The sequence below is a fragment of the Phaenicophaeus curvirostris genome, unplaced genomic scaffold, assembly GCF_032191515.1.
Source record: "Phaenicophaeus curvirostris isolate KB17595 unplaced genomic scaffold, BPBGC_Pcur_1.0 scaffold_674, whole genome shotgun sequence".
NCBI lineage: Eukaryota > Metazoa > Chordata > Aves > Cuculiformes > Cuculidae > Phaenicophaeus > Phaenicophaeus curvirostris.
The window spans coordinates 1-17,744 of NW_027207188.1; the positions used below are offsets into that span (position 1 = coordinate 1).

General features: G+C 64.6%; 2 protein-coding genes across 2 annotated transcripts; both read left to right on the forward strand.

Moving 5' to 3' along the window:
• Positions 1–3,286: 3,286 nt before the first annotated feature.
• LOC138735289 (ETS domain-containing transcription factor ERF-like) lies at positions 3,287–6,307 on the forward strand (the record flags this gene model as incomplete). The annotated part of the gene is made up of 3 exons (XM_069883192.1): positions 3,287–3,521; positions 4,642–4,757; positions 5,131–6,307. Coding segments are annotated over 3 exons (1,118 nt in total), but the record flags the coding sequence as incomplete, so codon positions are not given.
• A 4,937-nt stretch (positions 6,308–11,244) lies between these two features.
• On the forward strand, positions 11,245–16,248 carry DEDD2 (death effector domain containing 2). Its single transcript, XM_069883193.1, has 4 exons — positions 11,245–12,454; positions 12,570–12,662; positions 13,583–13,711; positions 14,965–16,248. Exons 1-4 carry the CDS (start codon positions 11,995–11,997, stop codon positions 15,342–15,344), a joined length of 1,062 nt encoding a protein of 353 aa, XP_069739294.1. The 5' UTR covers positions 11,245–11,994; the 3' UTR covers positions 15,345–16,248.
• Positions 16,249–17,744: the final 1,496 nt, after the last annotated feature.

Here is a 17,744-nt window from a genome sequence, read left to right on the forward strand (position 1 = left end):
GGGGCGGCCCCGCTCGCCCCCTCCTCGAGTTGGGGGGGGGGGGTTGAGGAGACCCCCCCTTTGCCCCCCCCCCTCCCACCCCCCCTTCGCCGAATTCCCACGCCGGGACCTGTTGCTCCCCCTCCCACGGGGTGGGGGAGGGGCGGCTGCTGGGGTGGGGGGGGGGTGAGGGGGGGGCTAAGGGGGGGGAGGGGCTGGTTCCCCCCTCCCCCACGCGTGGTGGGGTGCGGGGGGGGGGGGGGGGAGGGGCCGCTGCCACGTTGTGTGTTGGGGGGGACGCCCCTCCCCCTCCTTTCCGCCCACCTCGCGCTGGGGGGGAAGGGGCGGGGGGGGAAAGTTGGAGTTAATTAGGCTAATTACGGTCGCCTTCTATGGGCGAGGCCCCCCCACTTTCCTCCCCTCACCCCCACTTTTCCCCTCCCCCCCGCCGCCCCCCACCCCCGTCCGCGATCGCGCGCGTTCAAACTTGTCCCCTCCCCCCACCCGTAGCGGCGCCCCCGCCGTGGCCACGCCCCCCTCCTCCCTTGGCCACGCCCCCTCCTCCCTTGGCCACGCCCCCAGGGAGACCTATGGGGTCGGCGCCCCATAAGTGTGGGGCGGGGTGGGGGTGTGGGCGGCTCTGGGGCTGGGATCCCTGCTGGGGGGCTGCTGTGGGGCTGGGATCCCTGCTGGGGGGCAGCCGTGGGGCTGGGATCCCTGCTGGGGGGCTGGGATCCCTGCTGTGGGGCTGGGATCCCTGCTGTGGGGCTGGGATCCCTGCTGGGGGGCTGGGATCCCTGCTGTGGGGCCGCCGTGGGGCTGGGATCCCTGCTGTGGGGCTGGGATCCTTGCTGTGGGGCAGCCGTGGGGCTGGGATCCCTGCTGTGGGGCAGCCGTGGGGCTGGGATCCCTGCTGTGGGGCTGGGATCCCTGCTGTGGGGCAGCCGTGGGGCTGGGATCCCTGCTGTGGGGCTGGGATCCCTGCTGTGGGGCTGGGATCCCTGCTGGGGGGCAGCCGTGGGGCTGGGATCCCTGCTGGGGGGCTGGGATCCCTGCTGTGGGGCAGCCGTGGGGCTGGGATCCCTGCTGGGGGGCTGGGATCCTTGCTGTGGGGCAGCCGTGGGGCTGGGATCCCTGCTGTGGGGCCGCTGTGGGGCTGGGATCCCTGCTGGGGGGCAGCCGTGGGGCTGGGATCCCTGCTGTGGGGCAGCTGTGGGGCTGGGATCCCTGCTGTGGGGCTGGGATCCCTGCTGTGGGGCTGGGATCCCTGCTGTGGGGCAGCCGTGGGGCTGGGATCCCTGCTGTGGGGCTGGGATCCCTGCTGTGGGGCAGCCGTGGGGCTGGGATCCCTGCTGTGGGGCAGCCCTGGGGCTGGGATCCCTGCTGTGGGGCTGGGATCCCTGCTGTGGGGCAGCCGTGGGGCTGGGATCCCTGCTGTGGGGCTGGGATCCCTGCTGGGGGGCAGCCCTGGGGCTGGGATCCCTGCTGTGGGGCTGGGATCCTTGCTGGGGGGCAGCTGTGGGGCTGGGATCCCTGCTGTGGGGCTGGGATCCTTGCTGGGGGGCAGCCGTGGGGCTGGGATCCCTGCTGTGGGGCTGGGATCCCTGCTGTGGGGCTGGGATCCCTGCTGGGGGGCAGCCGTGGGGCTGGGGTGCCTGGATCCCTGCTGGAGGGCTCTGTGGGTCCCTGGCTGTGGGTCCAGTCCCCACCGATGGGGCTGGGGGGCCCTTCTGTGGGGAGATGTGGGGCTGCTCTAGGCTTGTGGGTCCCTGTGAGGAGGAGACGTGGGGCGGAGGGTCCCCGCCGTGGGTCGCGGTGTCTGGCGGTGCCGGGGCGAACAGGGCCCCCATTGACACCGCAGGTGACGTCAGGGCCCCCCACCCCCCCCCCCCTCCACCTCACCCTGGGGCCCCGGAGGGGGCAGGGTGGCCGTGGGGGCCGCCTGTGGGGCGCCCCATAGCCTGGGGGGTGGGTTACGGGGGTGCCCCACGTCTCCCCATAGCGGGGAGCCAGGTCTCTGGGCCCCACACGTCCCCATAGCGGGATCCAGGGATCCGAGCCTTGAGATGCTGCTCCACGATGGGGACCCAGGGCTGGGCCCCCCAATTCCCGCCCCATAGCGGGGTCCCAGGCACCCAGACCCCCGAGTCCTGCCCCACAGCAGGGTCCCAGGCATCCAGACCCCCAATTCCTGCCCCATAGCGGGGTCCCAGGCACCCAGACCCCCAAGTCCTGCCCCATAGCGGGGTCCCAGGCACTCAGACCCCCAATTCCTGCCCCATAGCAGGGTTCCCAGGCACTCAGACCCCCAAGTCCTGCCCCATAGCGGGGTCCTAGGTGTCCAGGACCCCCAGATACTGCCCCATAGCGGGGTCCCAGGCACCCAGACCCCCAAGTCCTGCCCCATAGCGGGGTCCCAGGCACCCAGACCCCCAATTCCTGCCCCATAGCGGGGTCCCAGGCACCCAGACTCCCAATTCCCACCCCATAGTGGGGTCCCAGGCACCCAGACTCCCAATTCCCGCCCCATAGTGGGGTCCCAGGCACCCAGACCCCCAATTCCCGCCCCATAGTGGGGTCCCAGGCACTCAGACCCCCGAGTCCTGCCCCGTAGTGGGGTCCTAGGTGTCCAGGACCCCCAATTCCTGCCCCATAGCGGGGTCCTAGGCACTCAGACCCCCAATTCCCGCCCCATAGTGGGGTCCCAGGCACCCAGACCCCCAATTCCCGCCCCATAGCGGGGTCCCAGGCACCCAGACCCCCAATTCCCGCCCCATAGCGGGGTCCCAGGCACCCAGACCCCCAATTCCTGCCCCATAGCGGGGTCCCAGGCACCCAGACCCCCAATTCTTGCCCCATACTGGGGTCCCAGGCACCCAGACCCCCGAGTCCTGCCCCATAGCGGGGTCCCAGGCACTCAGACCCCTGAGTCCTGCCCCATAGCGAGGTCCCAGGCACTCAGACCCCCAATTCCCGCCCCATAGAGGGGTCCCAGGCACCCAGACCCCCAAGTCCTGCCCCATAGTGGGGTCCCAGGCACTCAGACCCCCAATTCCCGCCCCATAGCGGGGTCCCAGGCACTCAGACCCCCAATTCCCGCCCCATAGCGGGGTCCCAGGCACTCAGACCCCCGAGTCCTGCCCCATAGCGGGGTCCTAGGTGTTCAGGACCCCCAGATACTGCCCCATAGCGGGGTCCCAGGCACCCAGACCCGCAATTCCTGCCCCATAGCGGGATCCCAGGCACCCAGACCCCCGAGTCCTGCCCCATAGCGGGGTCCCAGCCCGTGCCCCACGTCTCCCCACAGGCTTCGCGCTGCCTGAGTGGGCGTACAAGGCGGAGTCGAGCCCCGGCTCGCGGCAGATCCAGCTCTGGCACTTCATCCTGGAGCTGCTGCGCGAGGAGCGCTACCGCGGCGTCATCGCCTGGCAGGGCGACGCGGGCGAGTTCGTCATCAAGGACCCCGAGGAGGTGGCTCGGCTGTGGGGCGCCCGCAAGTGCAAACCCCACATGAACTACGACAAGCTCAGCCGTGCCCTCCGGTGAGCGCTTGGGGGGCACTGGGAGGGAGCGGGAGGGCACCGGGAGGGCACTGGGAGGCACTGGGAGGCAGCAGAAGGGCACTGGGAGGGAGCAGGAGGCACTGGGAAGCACTGGGAGGCACTGGGAGGGAGCAGGAGGCACTGGGAGGGCACTGGGAGGGAGCAGGAGGCACTGGGGGGCACTGGGAGGGAACAGGAGGCACTAGGAGGGCACTGGGAGGCACTGGGAGGCACTGGGAGGGCACTGGGAGGGAGCAGGAGGCACTGGGAGGGCACTGGGAGGGAGCAGGAGGCACTGGGAGGCACTGGGAGGGAGCAGGAGGCACTGGGAAGCACTGGGAGGCACTGGGAGGGAGCAGGAGGCACTGGGGGAAACTGGGAGGGAGCAGGAGGCACTAGGAGGGCACTGGGAGGGCACTGGGAGGGAGCAGGAGGGCACTGGGAGGGCACTGGGAGGGAGCAGGAGGCACTAGGAGGGCACCGGGAGGCACTGGGAGGGAGCAGGAGGCACTGGGGGGCACTGGGAGGGAGCAGGAAGCACTGGAGGGCACTGGGAGGGCACTGGGAGGGAGCAGGAGGGCACTGGGAGGCACTGGGAGGGAGCAGGAGGCACTGGGAGGGCACCGGGAGGCACTGGGAGGGAGCAGGAGGGCACTGGGAGGCACTGGGAGGGAGCAGGAGGCACTGGGAGGCACTGGGAGGGAGCAGGAGGCACTGGGAGGGAGCAGGAGGCACTAGGAGGGCACTGGGAGGCACTGGGAGGGAGCGGGAGGGCACCGGGAGGCACTGGGAGGGAGCAGAAGGGCACTGGGAGGGAGCAGGAGGCACTGGGAGGCACTGGGAGGGCACTGGGAGGGCACTGGGGGGCACTGGGAGGGAGCAGGAAGCACTGGAGGGCACTGGGATATGGGAGATCCTGGTGATCCTGGGAGGAAGCAGGAGGTGCTGGGAGATGGGGGGTACTGGTGATACTGGGAGCACCGGTGGGCACCGCTCCCCTCCAGGTATCCCTACAACAAGCGGCTCCTGGAGTTCAGCGGGAGGCACTGGGGATGCTGCGGGTATTGGGGGGCACTGGGGATGCTGCGGGGGTTACTGGTCCTTACTGGTGCCCCCCCAGCTATTACTACAACAAGCGGATCCTGCACAAAACCAAGGGGAAGCGCTTCACCTACAAGTTCAACTTCAACAAACTGGTGCTGGTGAACTACCCCTGCCTGGAACTGGGGCTCCCCGGTGCGCTACTGGGGAGACTGGGAGCCCTGGGAGGCGGGGCAGGAGGCACCGGGGAGGGTGGGAGGCACCGGGGTGCTGAGAGACAGGGGGTATCGGTGATCCTGGGAGCACTGGGGGGGCTCGGCAGGAGGCACTGGGGGATCTGGGGGGTACTGGGGAGCACTGGAAGGCACTGGGGTACTGGGGGAACTGGTGATAATGGGAGCCCGAGGGAGTCGGGGGGTGGGGGGGGGTGAGCAGGAGGCACTGGGATATTGGGGGTACTGGGAGCACTAGGGACACTGTGCTCAGTGCAGGGGGTTGGGGGGGGACACAGGGGGTCTCCTCCCTGTCCCCTAACCCTGACCCCCCCCCCCCCTCTTCCCCCCCACAGCCCCCCCCCTCCCCCAAAGCGCCCCCCCCCTCCCCTCCGCCCCCTCCCCTTTCCCCTTCCCCCCCCTGGCCGGGGGGGAGGGGCTGTCTCCCCCCTGCCCCCCCCCTCACCCCCCCCCCCCCGAGGAGCAGCCCCCCCACCCCCCCCATCTGCCCCCCTTCCCCGTGCCCCCTCCCCGCTTCTCGCGCCGTTTGGGGTCCCTCAGCGACGGCAGCGACGCCGCCTCGGCCGCCTCCGAGCTGGAGGAGCCCCCCGGGGACCCCCCCGCCATGCCCCCCCCCGGCACCCCGCTTTCTGCAGGCGCGGGGGGGGGGGGCGGGTTCCGCTCCTTGGGGGCTCCCCCCCCGCCCCGCTTGTCCCCCCACCCCGAAAGCTTCTTCCGCCTTTACCCCCGCGAACCCTTCGCTGGGGGTGGGGGGGGGGGGGTCCGGGAACGGGGGGCTCCTGCCCCCCCCCTTGTCGCCCGCCCTGCCCCTCACCCCCCCGCATTTGGGGTACGCCCCCTCCCCCACCCTCAGCCCCCTTTTTTCCGGAGGAGGGGGGGGGTCCCATTTTTCTTTCAGCCCCGAGGATTTGCAGCGGGCGCTGGCGGCTCAAGCGCGGAGCGTTTACAGTTACCACCTCAGCCCTCGAGCCTTCCTCCCCTGCCCCGGCTTCTTCCTCGCCGCCCCCCCCCCGCCCCAGCAACCCCCCCCTCCCCAAAACGAGCCCCCCCCTTTCCCTTTCAAGCTTCAACCCCCCCCTCCGGGGCGGCGGCAGCGGGATAAGGCGCGAGAGGAGCAGCAAGAACCAGCGGCCGCGACTTCATCCTCATCCTCATCCTCGTTACCACCCGGAGGAGGAAGAGGAGAAGCCGGGGGGTCCACGGCGGAGCCCCCCCACATCAAAGTGGAGCCGGTGTCGGAGGAGGAGACGGTGGAGGTGACGGACCTGAGCGAGGAGGACGAGGACGAGGACGAGGAAGATGAAGTCTTCGCACCCCCCCAGTGCCACGAGGAAGAGGAGGAGGAAGGGAGGGGGGCGAAGGCCGCCGAGCCGGCCCCCCCCGCCGGGCCCCCTCCCCGGGTCCCCCTGAAGCTGCGATTCAAGCGTCGCTGGAGCGAGGGAGGAATGGGGGGCGCGGGGGGGGAGCTGCAGCGAGCCACTGCCCAGCTCTCCCTCGAGACCCAGGAATGAGGGGGGGGGGGGGGGTCGTCATTGGGGGGGGGGGTGTAAAGAATGGGGGGGCACCCAGACCCCCTCCTCGCTGCCTTAACTAAGGGGCTCGGTGCCCATGTGCGAGGAGGGGGGTTTGGGGGGTGACCCCCCCCTCTTTGTGGGGGGGGGGGTTGGAGGGGTATAACCCCCCCCCTCAAGGCCTTTAAGAGGGGGGGCGGGGAATGTGGGGAGGGGGACAAGTGGGGTGATATGCAGGGAATGGGCCCCCCCCTTTTGGGGGGGCCACAGATTGGGGGGGGGAATACCCCCCCCCCTTTCTTTGGGTGGCCTTTGGGTGGGCTGCCCCCAAAATGCGGGGGGAGCCCCTCGAAAATGGGGGGGACCCCCCGTGAAAAATGAGTGGGGAGACCCCAAACGGGTAGGAATTCCCCCCCAAAAATGGGAGGAACCCCCCACCCACACACACACACGCTGCCCCCCAAGAAATTGGGTGGGGAATCTTCAAAAAAAGGGTAGGGACACCCCTAAAAATGGGGGGGAACCCAACAATGGGGAGGACCCCCCCCAAAAATGAGTGTGAACCCCCTAAAATGGGCAGGAATCCCTAAAAAAATGGGTGGGAATCACCTGAAATGGGTGGGACCCCCCTCAAAAATGGGTGGGACCCCCCAAAATTACTGGGACCCCCCAAAAATGGGTGGGAACTGCTCTGAAACTGAGTGGGAATCGCCTGAAATGGGTGTGGGTGCCCCAAAACCGGTTGGGGAATGCCCCAAACCGGGTAAAACCTCCCCAAAACAGGCGTGACCCCCCCAAAATGGGTGGAAATGCTCCAAAATGGGTGGGACACCCCAAAAAAAAAAAAAATGGGTGAAATTCCCCCCCCCCCCAGCGGGTGGAAACGCCGCAAAAATGAAAATGAAATCTGGGAACCTCACAAAACGGGGTGGGAAACTCCCAAAACTGGGTGAAATCCCCTCAAAAAGGGGTGGAAACGCCCCCCAAAACGGGTGGGACCCCCAAAACCGGGTGGGACCTTGGCAGACTCCCCCCCCCCCCTCCCGGGGGGCTTTTAAGCACAAAATATGGCTTTTTCTCCCCAAAATGTAAACGGAGGAGGGGCCGCCGGCACAGCCCCTCTTCCTTCCCCCCCCCCCCGGGCCTAGGGGGGTCCCCTCTTTTAGGGGGGGGGTCCCTGTTTTGGGGGGGTTTCCCTGTACAAACGGCTTTATGTAACCAAAAACGGGGGGGGGGTGGGGGGGTTCTTAAGTGCCTGTTGGGTGCGGGGAGGGGGGGGGTCCCGCCTGCGCCCCCCCCCCCTCAGTCTCCCCCAAACTGCCCCCCGCCCCTCCATCTCTGCTATTTAGGGGGGGAAGGGGCGCTCAGGGCCCCCCCCCCTCCATGACTGGGGGGGGGGGGGGGCAGGGCCCGGTTTGGGGGTTCAGGGTGGGAGGTGGGGGGGGGTGGGGTGGGGGGGGAAGCCTCAATGAAGCCTTATCGACAGCCTGTAAATAGCGGGGGGTCAGAGGAGGGGGGGGGACGTGGAATAATCAATAAAGATTTCACAGTTCGGGGGGGTTCGGAGCTGATGGGGGGGGGGGGCTGCTCCATAAGCGACCCGCCCCCTAGGCCGCACTTCCGGGATTGCGGCTGCTGTTGCCAGGCAACACGACGCTTCCCGGCATCCTTTGCGCCCACCCCAGACTCCACGTCCCGCCGTGCTCTACGCCAGCGCAGGGCCTACAACTCCCGGCGTCCTTTGCGCCCGACGCCGCGCGCGGGGCCCGCCCGGCCTCAGTTTCCCGGCGTCCCTTGCGCTCCAGCGGGAGAACTACATCTCCCAGCGCCCTTTGCGCGCGCCCGGCAGGCAGCGCCGCACCCCCCTTACACCGCTCCCGGCATCCCTTGCGCTCGGAGCCGCCCCCTCCATTTCCCGTCATCCTTCGCGCCACGCCTGGACTACATTTCCCAGCGTCCTTTGAGCCGAGCCCTTTCCCTTCTCCTCTTCCCTCCCTCTTGGGTCCCGTTTCTCACCCCGCTCCCCTTCCACCCCCCCCCTTTTCCCTCATTCCCCCTTTCTCCCCTCTTTTACCCCCCTATTCTCCCCTTCTCGCCCCTCAATTTTACCCCTTTCCCTTCTTTTCTCCCCCGTTTTCCCCCTTCACCTCTTTTAAGGGGGGGGGGGAGGGGACTGATCCCCCCAGGACTCCATGACTGGGCCTGGGGGGGCACCAATGCTGCCTTTTAAACCCATTTACCCAACATTCCCCCCTCGTGAGGCTTTTACCCACCCCCTTTGTAAATTCCCCCCCTTATATCATCTGTTAATGGTCGGGGGCCGGTTTTATTGCCCTCGCCAGGGTCAGGGGATGCCCAGGACCCCCCATTGCCCCCCTAATAAATCGTTGCCGTGGTGGGGGGGGCAGTTGAGAGGGCCTGGGGGGGGGTCTCAGTGGGGCTGGGGACACCCGTAACAACCACAATATCGGAGGGGCTGGGGGGCCTCGCTACGGGGCACAGGGACCCCTCTATGGGGCTGGAGGGCCTCTATGGGGCTGGGGGACCTCACTATGGGGCACATGGACCCCTCTATGGGACTGGGGGGGCTCGCTACGGGGCACAGGGACCCCTCCATGGGGCTGGGGGGCCTCTATGGGGCTGGACGTCCTTGCTATAGGGCACAGGGACCCCTCTATGGGCCTGGGGGGCCTTGCTATGGGGCACAGGGACCCCTCTATGGGGCTGGGGGGCCTCGCTATGGGGCACAGGGACCCCTCTATGGGGCTGGGGGGGCTCGCTACAGGGCACAGGGACCCCTCTATGGGGCTGGGGGGCCTCGCTATGGGGCACAGGGACCCCTCTATGGGACTGGGGGGGCTCGCTACGGGGCACAGGGACCCCTCTATGGGGCTGGAGGGCCTCTATGGGGCTGGGGGGCCTCACTATAGGGCACAGGGACCCCTCTATGGGGCTGGGGGGCCTCACTATAGGGCACAGGGACCCCTCTGTGGGGCTGGTGGGGCTCGCTACAGGGCACAGGGACCCCTCTATGGGGCTGGGGGGCCTCTATGGGGCTGGGGGGCCTCGCTATGGGGCACAGGGACCCCTCTATGGGGCTGGGGGGCCTCGCTATGGGGCACAGGGACACCTCTATGAGGCCGGGGGGCCTCGCTATGGGGCACAGGGACCCTTCTATGGGGGTGGGGGTCCCCCAAGAGTCTCGGGTCCCCTCTCTCTCACCTCCCCCCCCCTCCACAGCGCGCGCGCTCCTCGGGTGGGCGGGGCCAAGACGTGGCCACGCCCCCTTCTCCCCCCGCCCCCCGGGGTGGGGGTGGGGTTGGCTCTCGGCACGCGGCGCCGCACGCGGGCGCGCACGTGCGCCGGCACGCGGCGGCCGCCGCGCACGTGGGGGCGCACGCGCGCCACTACGCAAACAGCGTACGCCGCTGGCGTAGCCCCTGCAGCGCCCCCCCCTTCCGCTCCCCGCTGTGCCGACCGCGCGGCCCGCGCCCTCCCGGTGCCCCCTTCAGCCAGCAGCGTAACCCCCCCCCCCCCACCGCGCCCCCGTGCGCCACTCGCAGGGCCCTTATGTGCCGCCTGGACCACCCCCCCCCGCCTCAAGCCGCTCGCGTAGCCCCCTCACGCGTTACGCCATTCGTTACGCCGCTCGCGCAGCGCGGGGCCCCGCGCACGTGGGTCACGTGGCCGGCGCCCGGGCGTCCGCGTGCCGGGGGGCGGGGCGAGGCGGGGCGGGGCGGCCAATGGGAGCGCGCGGCGGGGGCGGCGCCGCCAATGGGAGCGCGAGGAGGGCGCGGGGGGCGTGGCCAACGGGGCTGGCGGGAGGGGGCGTGGTCAGAGGGGGGCGTGGTCAGAGGGGGCCGCGCATGCGCAGAGCGATCGAAGGTGCCAGAAGAAGCCGGGCGGGCGGCGGCGGCGGTGACGGTGAGGGGCGCGGGGCGATCGGGCGCTGTGGGGTGGGGAGGGGGGTCCCTGAGGCCCGGGGGCTGGCTGTGACCCTTCCTTACGCCGCTGGAGTGGTGCCTGTCGGAGCTTCTGCCTCTTTACGGCGCTGGCGTAGCCTCCCCTATGGTCCCTGTGCCCCCTTACGCCGCTGGCGTAGCCCCCTGTGCGGCTTGAGCCTCTTTACACCGCTGGCGTAGCCTTCTGTGGTGCTTCTGCTGCTTTGCACTGCTGGCATAGCCCCCCTGCGGTGCTTCTGCCTCTTTACGCCACTGGCGCAGCCCGATATGTTGGTTGTGCCTCATTAAGCCATTGGCGTAGCCTCCCTGTGGTGCTTTCCTTTTCTTACGCTACTGGCGTAGCCCTATATGCTGACTGTGCCTCCTTACGCCACTGGCGTAGCCCCCCTGGGGTGTTTCTCCTTACGCCACTGGCGTAGCCCCCCGTGCGCCGGCTGTCCCTCCTTATACCCCCTGGCGTAGCCCCCTATGCTGACTGCGCCTCCTTACGCCACTGGCGTAGCCTCCCTGGGGTGTTTCTCTCTCCTTACGCCACGGGCGTAGCTCCCCTGTGGTGCTTTTCTCTCCTTACACCGCTGACGTAGCCCTGTATGCTGACTGTGCTTCTTTACGCCACTGGCGTAGCCCCCCTGGGGTGTTTCTCTCTCCTTACGCCACTGGCGTAGCCTCCCTGTGCCCAACCGACGTCCTTGAGGGGGGGGCTGGGGGGGTCCCTGAGGTTCAAGTCCCCTTGAGGGGGTTGGGGAGGGAGCGTGAGGGGGCTGGGATGGGGTCTGGCTGCTCCTGGGGGGGTTGAGGAAGGGAAAGGTGTGTCTATGGGGGGGTTTGGGGTGTCTGTGCCCTCCAGAATTTGGGGGGGGGGGGGCGGGGAAGTGACGCTGGGGCCCCCGGGGGGGGACGGGGGGGTGAGGTCACGGCGGGGGGTGACGTCACCGCGTCCCTGGGTGGGGGGAGGGGGGGCAGAGTCGCTTCCCTCACCCCCCCCACCCCCCTTGTCTCTTCCAGGCTCCTTTCTGACCCCCCCCCTCCAGGGCCATTTCTGACCCCTCTGTCTTATTTGTGGCCCCCCCAGGGTTGTAACCACCCTCTCCAGGCTCATTCCTGCTCCCCCAGGGCCGGTTCTGTTCCCCCCGGGTCATTCTAAGACGCCACATCTCCTTCCGGACCCTCTCCCAGGCTCCTTCCCACCTGCCTGGTCTCATTCCTGACCCTCTAGTCTCATTCCTTTCCGTCCGTCTGTCCCCCTGCTCATTGCCACCCCCTTTTTCCCATTCCTCCCCCCGCCTCTTCTATTCCCAGTGCATTCCTGACCCCCCCATCTCCTTCCTGTTCTCTTTCTTGGGTCATTCCTGACCCCCTTCATCCCACTCCTTGTCCTCTTGGGTCATTCCTGACCCCCTTCATCCCACTCCTTGTCCTCTTGGGTCATTCCTGACCCCCCCCATCCCACTCCTTGTCCCCTTGGGTCATTCCTGACCCCCTTCATCCCGCTCCTCGTCCCCTTGGGTCATTCCTGACCCCCCCCATCCCACTCCTTGTCCCCTTGGCTCATTCCTGACCCCCCCCTAGCATTCTCCCCCCCCCCCCCAATTCCGTTTCCCCCCCTCGTTCCCCCCAAGCTCCGGCCGTGGAGTCCCTCCGAGCCCTTTCCCAGCTCCATTCCCCCCAGGGTGGGGGGGACGACACCAACCCCCCGCCTTCCCGCCGCCTTTCCCCGGGTTCCCCCATGTCCCGAGTCCCTTGGGAGGAAGAGGAATGCCTGGATTATTATGGGATGGTGTCGCTCCACCGCCTGTTCGAGGTGGTGGGGGCCCAGCTGACTCCCAGCGACGTCTCCGTCCTCTCCTTCCTGCTGGACGAGTCCCCCCCGGCCCCGCACCCGCTGGACCCCGCGCTGTGGGGCGGCGAGGGGGCCGCTTCCCCGCAGCTCCTGGAGCGCTGGAACCGCCGCTGCCGCCGCCTTCGCCGCCACCACCATCACCACCACCACCACCACCAGCGGGGCGAGGATGAGGAGCGGCTGCGGCCGCCGCCGGCTCCGCCGCGGGACGGCGTGGAGCTGCTGCTGGAGCTGGAGCGACGCGGGCTCTGCGACGAGGGCAACGTGAGGCACCTGCTGCAGCTCCTCCGCGTCCTCACGCGCCACGACCTGCTCCACTGCGTCTCCTTCAAGCGGCCTCGCACCGGTAACGATGACTCTTCCCCCATCCCGGCGTCGCTCGCAGCCGCCAATTCCCCGCTCCCCACGCTCCCGGGTGTTGGGTAGGAGCTGATTTTGGGGTGGCTTGGGGGGTTTTTCAGTCTCACCCGAGCGCTTCACCTGCGGGCCGGCCGTCGTGGGGAGCTGCCTGAGCGCCGGCGCCCCACAACCCCGCCAGGAGAACTGGGAAACTGGTACGGCTTGGGGGCAGTTATGGGTGATTGGGGGGCAGTTATGGGTGATTGGGGGGCAGTTATGGGTGATTGGGGGGCAGTTATGGGTGATTGGGGGGCAGTAGGGGGCAGTTATGGGTGATTGGGGGGCAGTTATGGGTGATTGGGGGCAGTTATGGGTGATTGGGGGGCAGTTATGGGTACTGGGGGGCAGTTATGGGTGATTGGGGGGCAGCAGGGGGCAGTTATGGTTGATTGGGGGCAGTTATGGGTGATTGGGGGGCAGCAGGGGGCAGTTATGGGTGATTGGGGGGCAGTTATGGGTGATTGGGGGGCAGCAGGGGGCAGTTATGGGTGATTGGGGGCAGTTATGGGTGATGGGGGGGCAGCAGGGGCAGTTATGGGTGATTGGGGGGCAGTTATGGGTGATTGGGGGGCAGTTATGGGTACTGGGGCGCAGTAGGGGGCAGTTATGGGTGATTGGGGGCAGTTATGGGTGATTGGGGGGCAGCAGGGGGCAGTTATGGGTGATTGGGGGGCAGCAGGGGGCAGTTATGGTTGATTGGGGGCAGTTATGGGTGATTGGGGGGCAGCAGGGGTCAGTTATGGTTGATTGGGGGCAGTTATGGTTGATTGGGGGCAGTAGGGGGCAGTTATGGGTGATTGGGGGGCAGTTATGGGTGATTGGGGGGCAGTAGGGGGCAGTTATGGGTGATTGGGGCAGTTATGGGTGATTGGGGGGCAGTTATGGGTACTGGGGCGCAGTAGGGGGCAGTTATGGATGATTGGGGGGCAGTTATGGATGATTGGGGGGCAGTTATGGGTGATTGGGGGCAGTTATGGTTGATTGGGGGGCAGTTATGGGTGATTGAGGGGCAGCAGGGGGTAGTTAGGGGTGGCTGGGGGGCAGTTACGGGTCGCTGATCCGAGTTTCCCACCAGGCTCCAGCTCTGGGAAGCGGAAGCGCAGCAGCCGCAGCCGCCGCAGCAGCCGGAGCCGCAGCAGCCGGGGGCAACCGCCCCTCTCCCCCCGCCAGCCCCCCCCGGAGCCCCCGGCCAAGGTCACCTGCGGTACGGACCCCGTTTTGGGGCTAAACCCTCTGCTTTTGGTTAAACTCCTGGTCTGGGGCAAATTCCCGCCTTTGTGGGGCCCTTGGTCCACTTTCCACCCAGTTTGGGGTCCTTTTTTGCCTCATTTTGAGCCCCTTTCCTCCCTATTTTGGGATTAACTCCCCCTTTTTGGGGATTAACTCCTCCCCTTTCCCACTTTTTGAGCTCAAATCTCTGTATTTTGGGTCTCTTTTCCCTCATTTCAGGATTAACTCCCCTTTTCTTCCCTACTTTGGGACTATTCCCCGCCTTTTTGTCCCCCTTTGGGTCCCTTTTCCTTCTGTTTTGGGTCCCTTTTTCCCCTATTTTGGAACTAGCCCCACCTTTTTCATCTTTTGGGGTCAAATCTCTCCGTTTTTGATCCCTTTCCTTGCTCTTTTGGGGTTAACGCTCCCTTTCTTGCTTTTTTGGGTCCAATCCCCTGCATTTTGGGTCAGTTTCCCCTCTTTTTGCCCTGTTTTGGGTCGCTTTTCCCTCTTTTGGGGTTAAACTTTATCCCTTTAGGCCTAATTTCCCCCTTTTTGAGTAAGAATTGCTCCTTTTTGGGCCAGTTGCTCTTTATATTCCTCTATTTTGTGTCCTGTCCCTCCACTGTGGAGCCTTTTCTCGCTTCTGCCCCCCATTGTTGGGTCCCTTTCCCTCCTTTTTTGAGATTAACCCCCCCCCTTTCCACTTTTGGGGGTCCAGTCTCCCCATTCAGGGTCCATTTTCCCCTTCTTTGGGGATTAACCCTTCTTTTCCCCCTTGTTTTGGGATGAGACCCTCATTTCTCCCCCTGTTTTGGGGTTAACCCCTTCTTTCCCCCGTTTTTTGGGGATTAGCCCCCTCTTTTTCCTCCTGTTTTGGGATTAGCCACCTCTTTCTCCCCCTATTTTGGGATTAACCCCCTCTTTCTCCCCCTATTTTGGAGTAAATCCTCTTTCTGCCCTCTCATTTTGAGATTAGCCCCTTCTTTTCCCCCTATTTTGGGATTAACCCCTTCTTTCCCCCCCCATTTTGGGATTAGCCCCTTCTTTTCTCCCTATTTTGGGATTAACCCCTTCTTTCCCCCCCATTTTGGGATTAGACCCTTCTTTCTCCCCCTATTTTGGGGTCAACCCCCCTTTTTGGGGATTAAGCCCCTCTTTTTTTGCCTCTATTTTGGGATTAACCCCTTCTTCCCCCCCAATATTTTGGGATTAACCCCCCTTTTCCCGTGTTTTTCACCCCCCCAGACATCCGCCTGCGCGTCCGCGCCGAGTACTGCGACCACGACTCCGCTTTGCGCCGCAGCGTCGCCTCCAGCCGCCCTCGTGGCCCCGGCCGCCAACTCGACGTCTTCGGCCAAGCCAGCGGGATCCTCAAATCCCGGGATTTGGGTTCCATCCTCTGCGACATCAAATTCTCGGAGCTTTCCTACCTGGACGCTTTCTGGGGGGATTACCTCAACGGGGCCCTCCTCGAGGCCCTCAAAGGCGTTTTCCTCACCGAGGGGCTGCGCCGCGCCGTGGGCCGCGAAGCCGTGCGCCTGCTCGTTAGCGTCGACCAGGACGACTACGAGGAGGGGCGGAAGCTCCTGCTCCGCGCAGCCCAGAAAAACCAGACCTCGCCGTAGATTTTTGGCCTCCCCGGGGCTGAAAAATTTCCCCCTCTCGCCCCGAGAACGCTGCGGAACGGGATTCTGGGGGGAAATGAGGGGGAAATTGGGGGTGGACGAGGCCGTTCCCGGCTTCGTTAGTGCCGATGTGGACGGTGACGAGGAGAAACGGATCCTCCTCCTTTGGGTTTCCCAGAGAAACCAAACCTTTTCATGGATTTTGGGGTCCCTGGGGCTGGAAACCCCAAAAAAAACGTCGCGAAATGGGATTTTGGGTGGAATCCGGGGGAAACTGGGGGTGGATGAGGCCATTCCCGGCTTCGTTAGTGTTGATCTGGACGATAACGAGGAGAAATGGAACCTCCTGCTTTGGGTTTCCCAGGAAAACCAACCTTTTTCATGGATTTTGCGGCCAAACCCCCCCCAAAACATCAGGAAGTTGGTTTTTTGGGGAGATTTAGATGGGATTTGGGGGCGTGCGAGGCTGTTCGCCTCCTCGTTAATGTTGATTAGGACGATTATGAGGAAGGACAGAAGCTCCTGCTCCGCACGGGCTGGGAAAAGGAGCCCTCGCTGTGGATTTTGGGGTCCCTGGGGCTGGACCCCCCCCTCCCCAAACGTTGTAAAATGGGAGTTTGAGTGGAATCCGAGGGAAATTGGGGGTGGATTTTTGGGACCTAAACCCCCCCCCCCCAAGGTTTTTAACCCAAGGGGGAGGTAAAACCAGGGATTTTCACCCCAAAATTCACCCCCTTTATATTGAGGGCATAGAAGGGGAGGAGGGGGGTGTCTGGGAGCCCCGAAACATGCCCCTGTCACCCCAAAAACGTGCCCCCCCTATTTTTTGTATGGGAGCCCCCCCATTGTTATGGGGGGGGCTGTGTAAATATGCAAATGAGCAATTAAAGTAATGAGCTGAGGGGCTGGTGTGGTCTGTGGGTGTGATGTCACGGGGAGGGGTGAGGTCTGAGCACTGCGGGGAGGAGAAAAGGGGGTGAAAACGGGGGGAAGGGGTTAAAAAATGCGGATTTTGGATAAAAATTGGTTAAATTGGTGGTAAAAAGTGGGGATTTGGGGGTAAAAAGCAGCGACGTGGGGGTTGAAATGGAGTAAAAGGGGGATTTGGGTGCAAAAACGGGGTAAAAGAAGGATTTGGGGGCAAAAAAAGGGGATTTGGGGTAAAAATCAGTTAAATTTGGGGTAAAATGGGGATTTGAGGTGGAAGGGGGGGTGAAATGGGAAGTTGGGTATAAAGGATTGGGTCAAGTTGGGGTTTGGGTCTAAATGGGGTAAAAAAAATTGGATTTAGGGGTAAAAATGTGATGAAATGGCAGTTGGGGTGAAAATAGCGGGGTAAAACGGGGTAAAGGGGGTAAAATGGATCTCTGGGTGTAAATAATGGTGTAAAATTGATCTGTTGGTGTAAATAATGGATGAGTCCTGGTTTTGGGGGGAAAAAGACTAATTTGGGTGAAGAACCTCCCGCATTTGGGGGGAAAAGCCTGCTTTTTGGGGAAAAAAAGCACTAATTTAAGGGAAAAAAGCCCCATTTTTTCACAACAAAAAAAAGGGGGGGGAAGCCCTAATTTTTTTAAGAGAAGGTGGAATTTTGAGGGGGGGAAGTCCTAGTTTTTTGAAGAAAAGGTGGAATTTTGAGGGGAGAAGCCCTAATTTGAGGAGGAGAAATGCCAGTTGGGGGGGGCGGGATAAATTTTAGGGGAAATAATCGAATTTTGGGGGAATAATGCAATTTTTGGGGGAAAAAGCCCTAATTTCAGGAGAGAAAAAAAAAAAGCCGATGTTGGGGGAAATAATCCAATTCTGTGGAAAAAGCCCTGATCTCAATGGAAAAATGCCAATTTGGGGGGGAATAATGCATTTTTTTGGGGAAAAGCCTAATTTGGGTGGAACCCCACAATTTGTAGGGGGAAAACACCCAATTTGGGTGGAAACCCCCAATTTTGTGGGGAAAAAACCCAATTTGGTGGGAAACCCCCCCAATTTGGTGGGAAAAAAAACCTATTTTGGGTGGAAAAGCCACATTTTTTTTTTAAATAAGCCAGGTTTTGGGTAAAAACCCCTCAATTTTGGGGTAACCCACCAGGGGTCAATTTTCTCCCCCCCTCTCCCCCCCCCCTCCCCCCTTTTGACCCCTCCCCCCTCCCGTGGCGCATCCTCCGGTCTCCATGGCAACGCCGGGGATGCTGAAGGGGGGGGGGGGGAGGGGCGCGCCGCCTCCTTCTTTTTTCTCCCCCCCCCCCTTTTTTTTTTTTTTCCCCACTGGTCTCCCACCCCCTCCCCCACCCCCTCCCCTCCCCCCCAGCCCCCCCCCCCTCGCCCCCCCCCCGCCCCGCCCCCGCCCCATGGAGGAGTCTCCGTGCGCCACCGATGGAGGCGGAGGTTGGTGCAGCTCCCCCC

Coding starts and splice junctions, on each gene's coding strand:
- DEDD2 (XM_069883193.1), top strand. CDS start 11,995: ATGTCCCGAGTCCCTTGGGAGGAAGAGGAATGCCTGGATTATTATGGG. Junction 12,663..13,582: donor CCAGGAGAACTGGGAAACTG/GTACGGCTTGGG, acceptor GTTTCCCACCAG/GCTCCAGCTCTGGGAAGCGG. Junction 13,712..14,964: donor CCCGGCCAAGGTCACCTGCG/GTACGGACCCCG, acceptor TCACCCCCCCAG/ACATCCGCCTGCGCGTCCGC.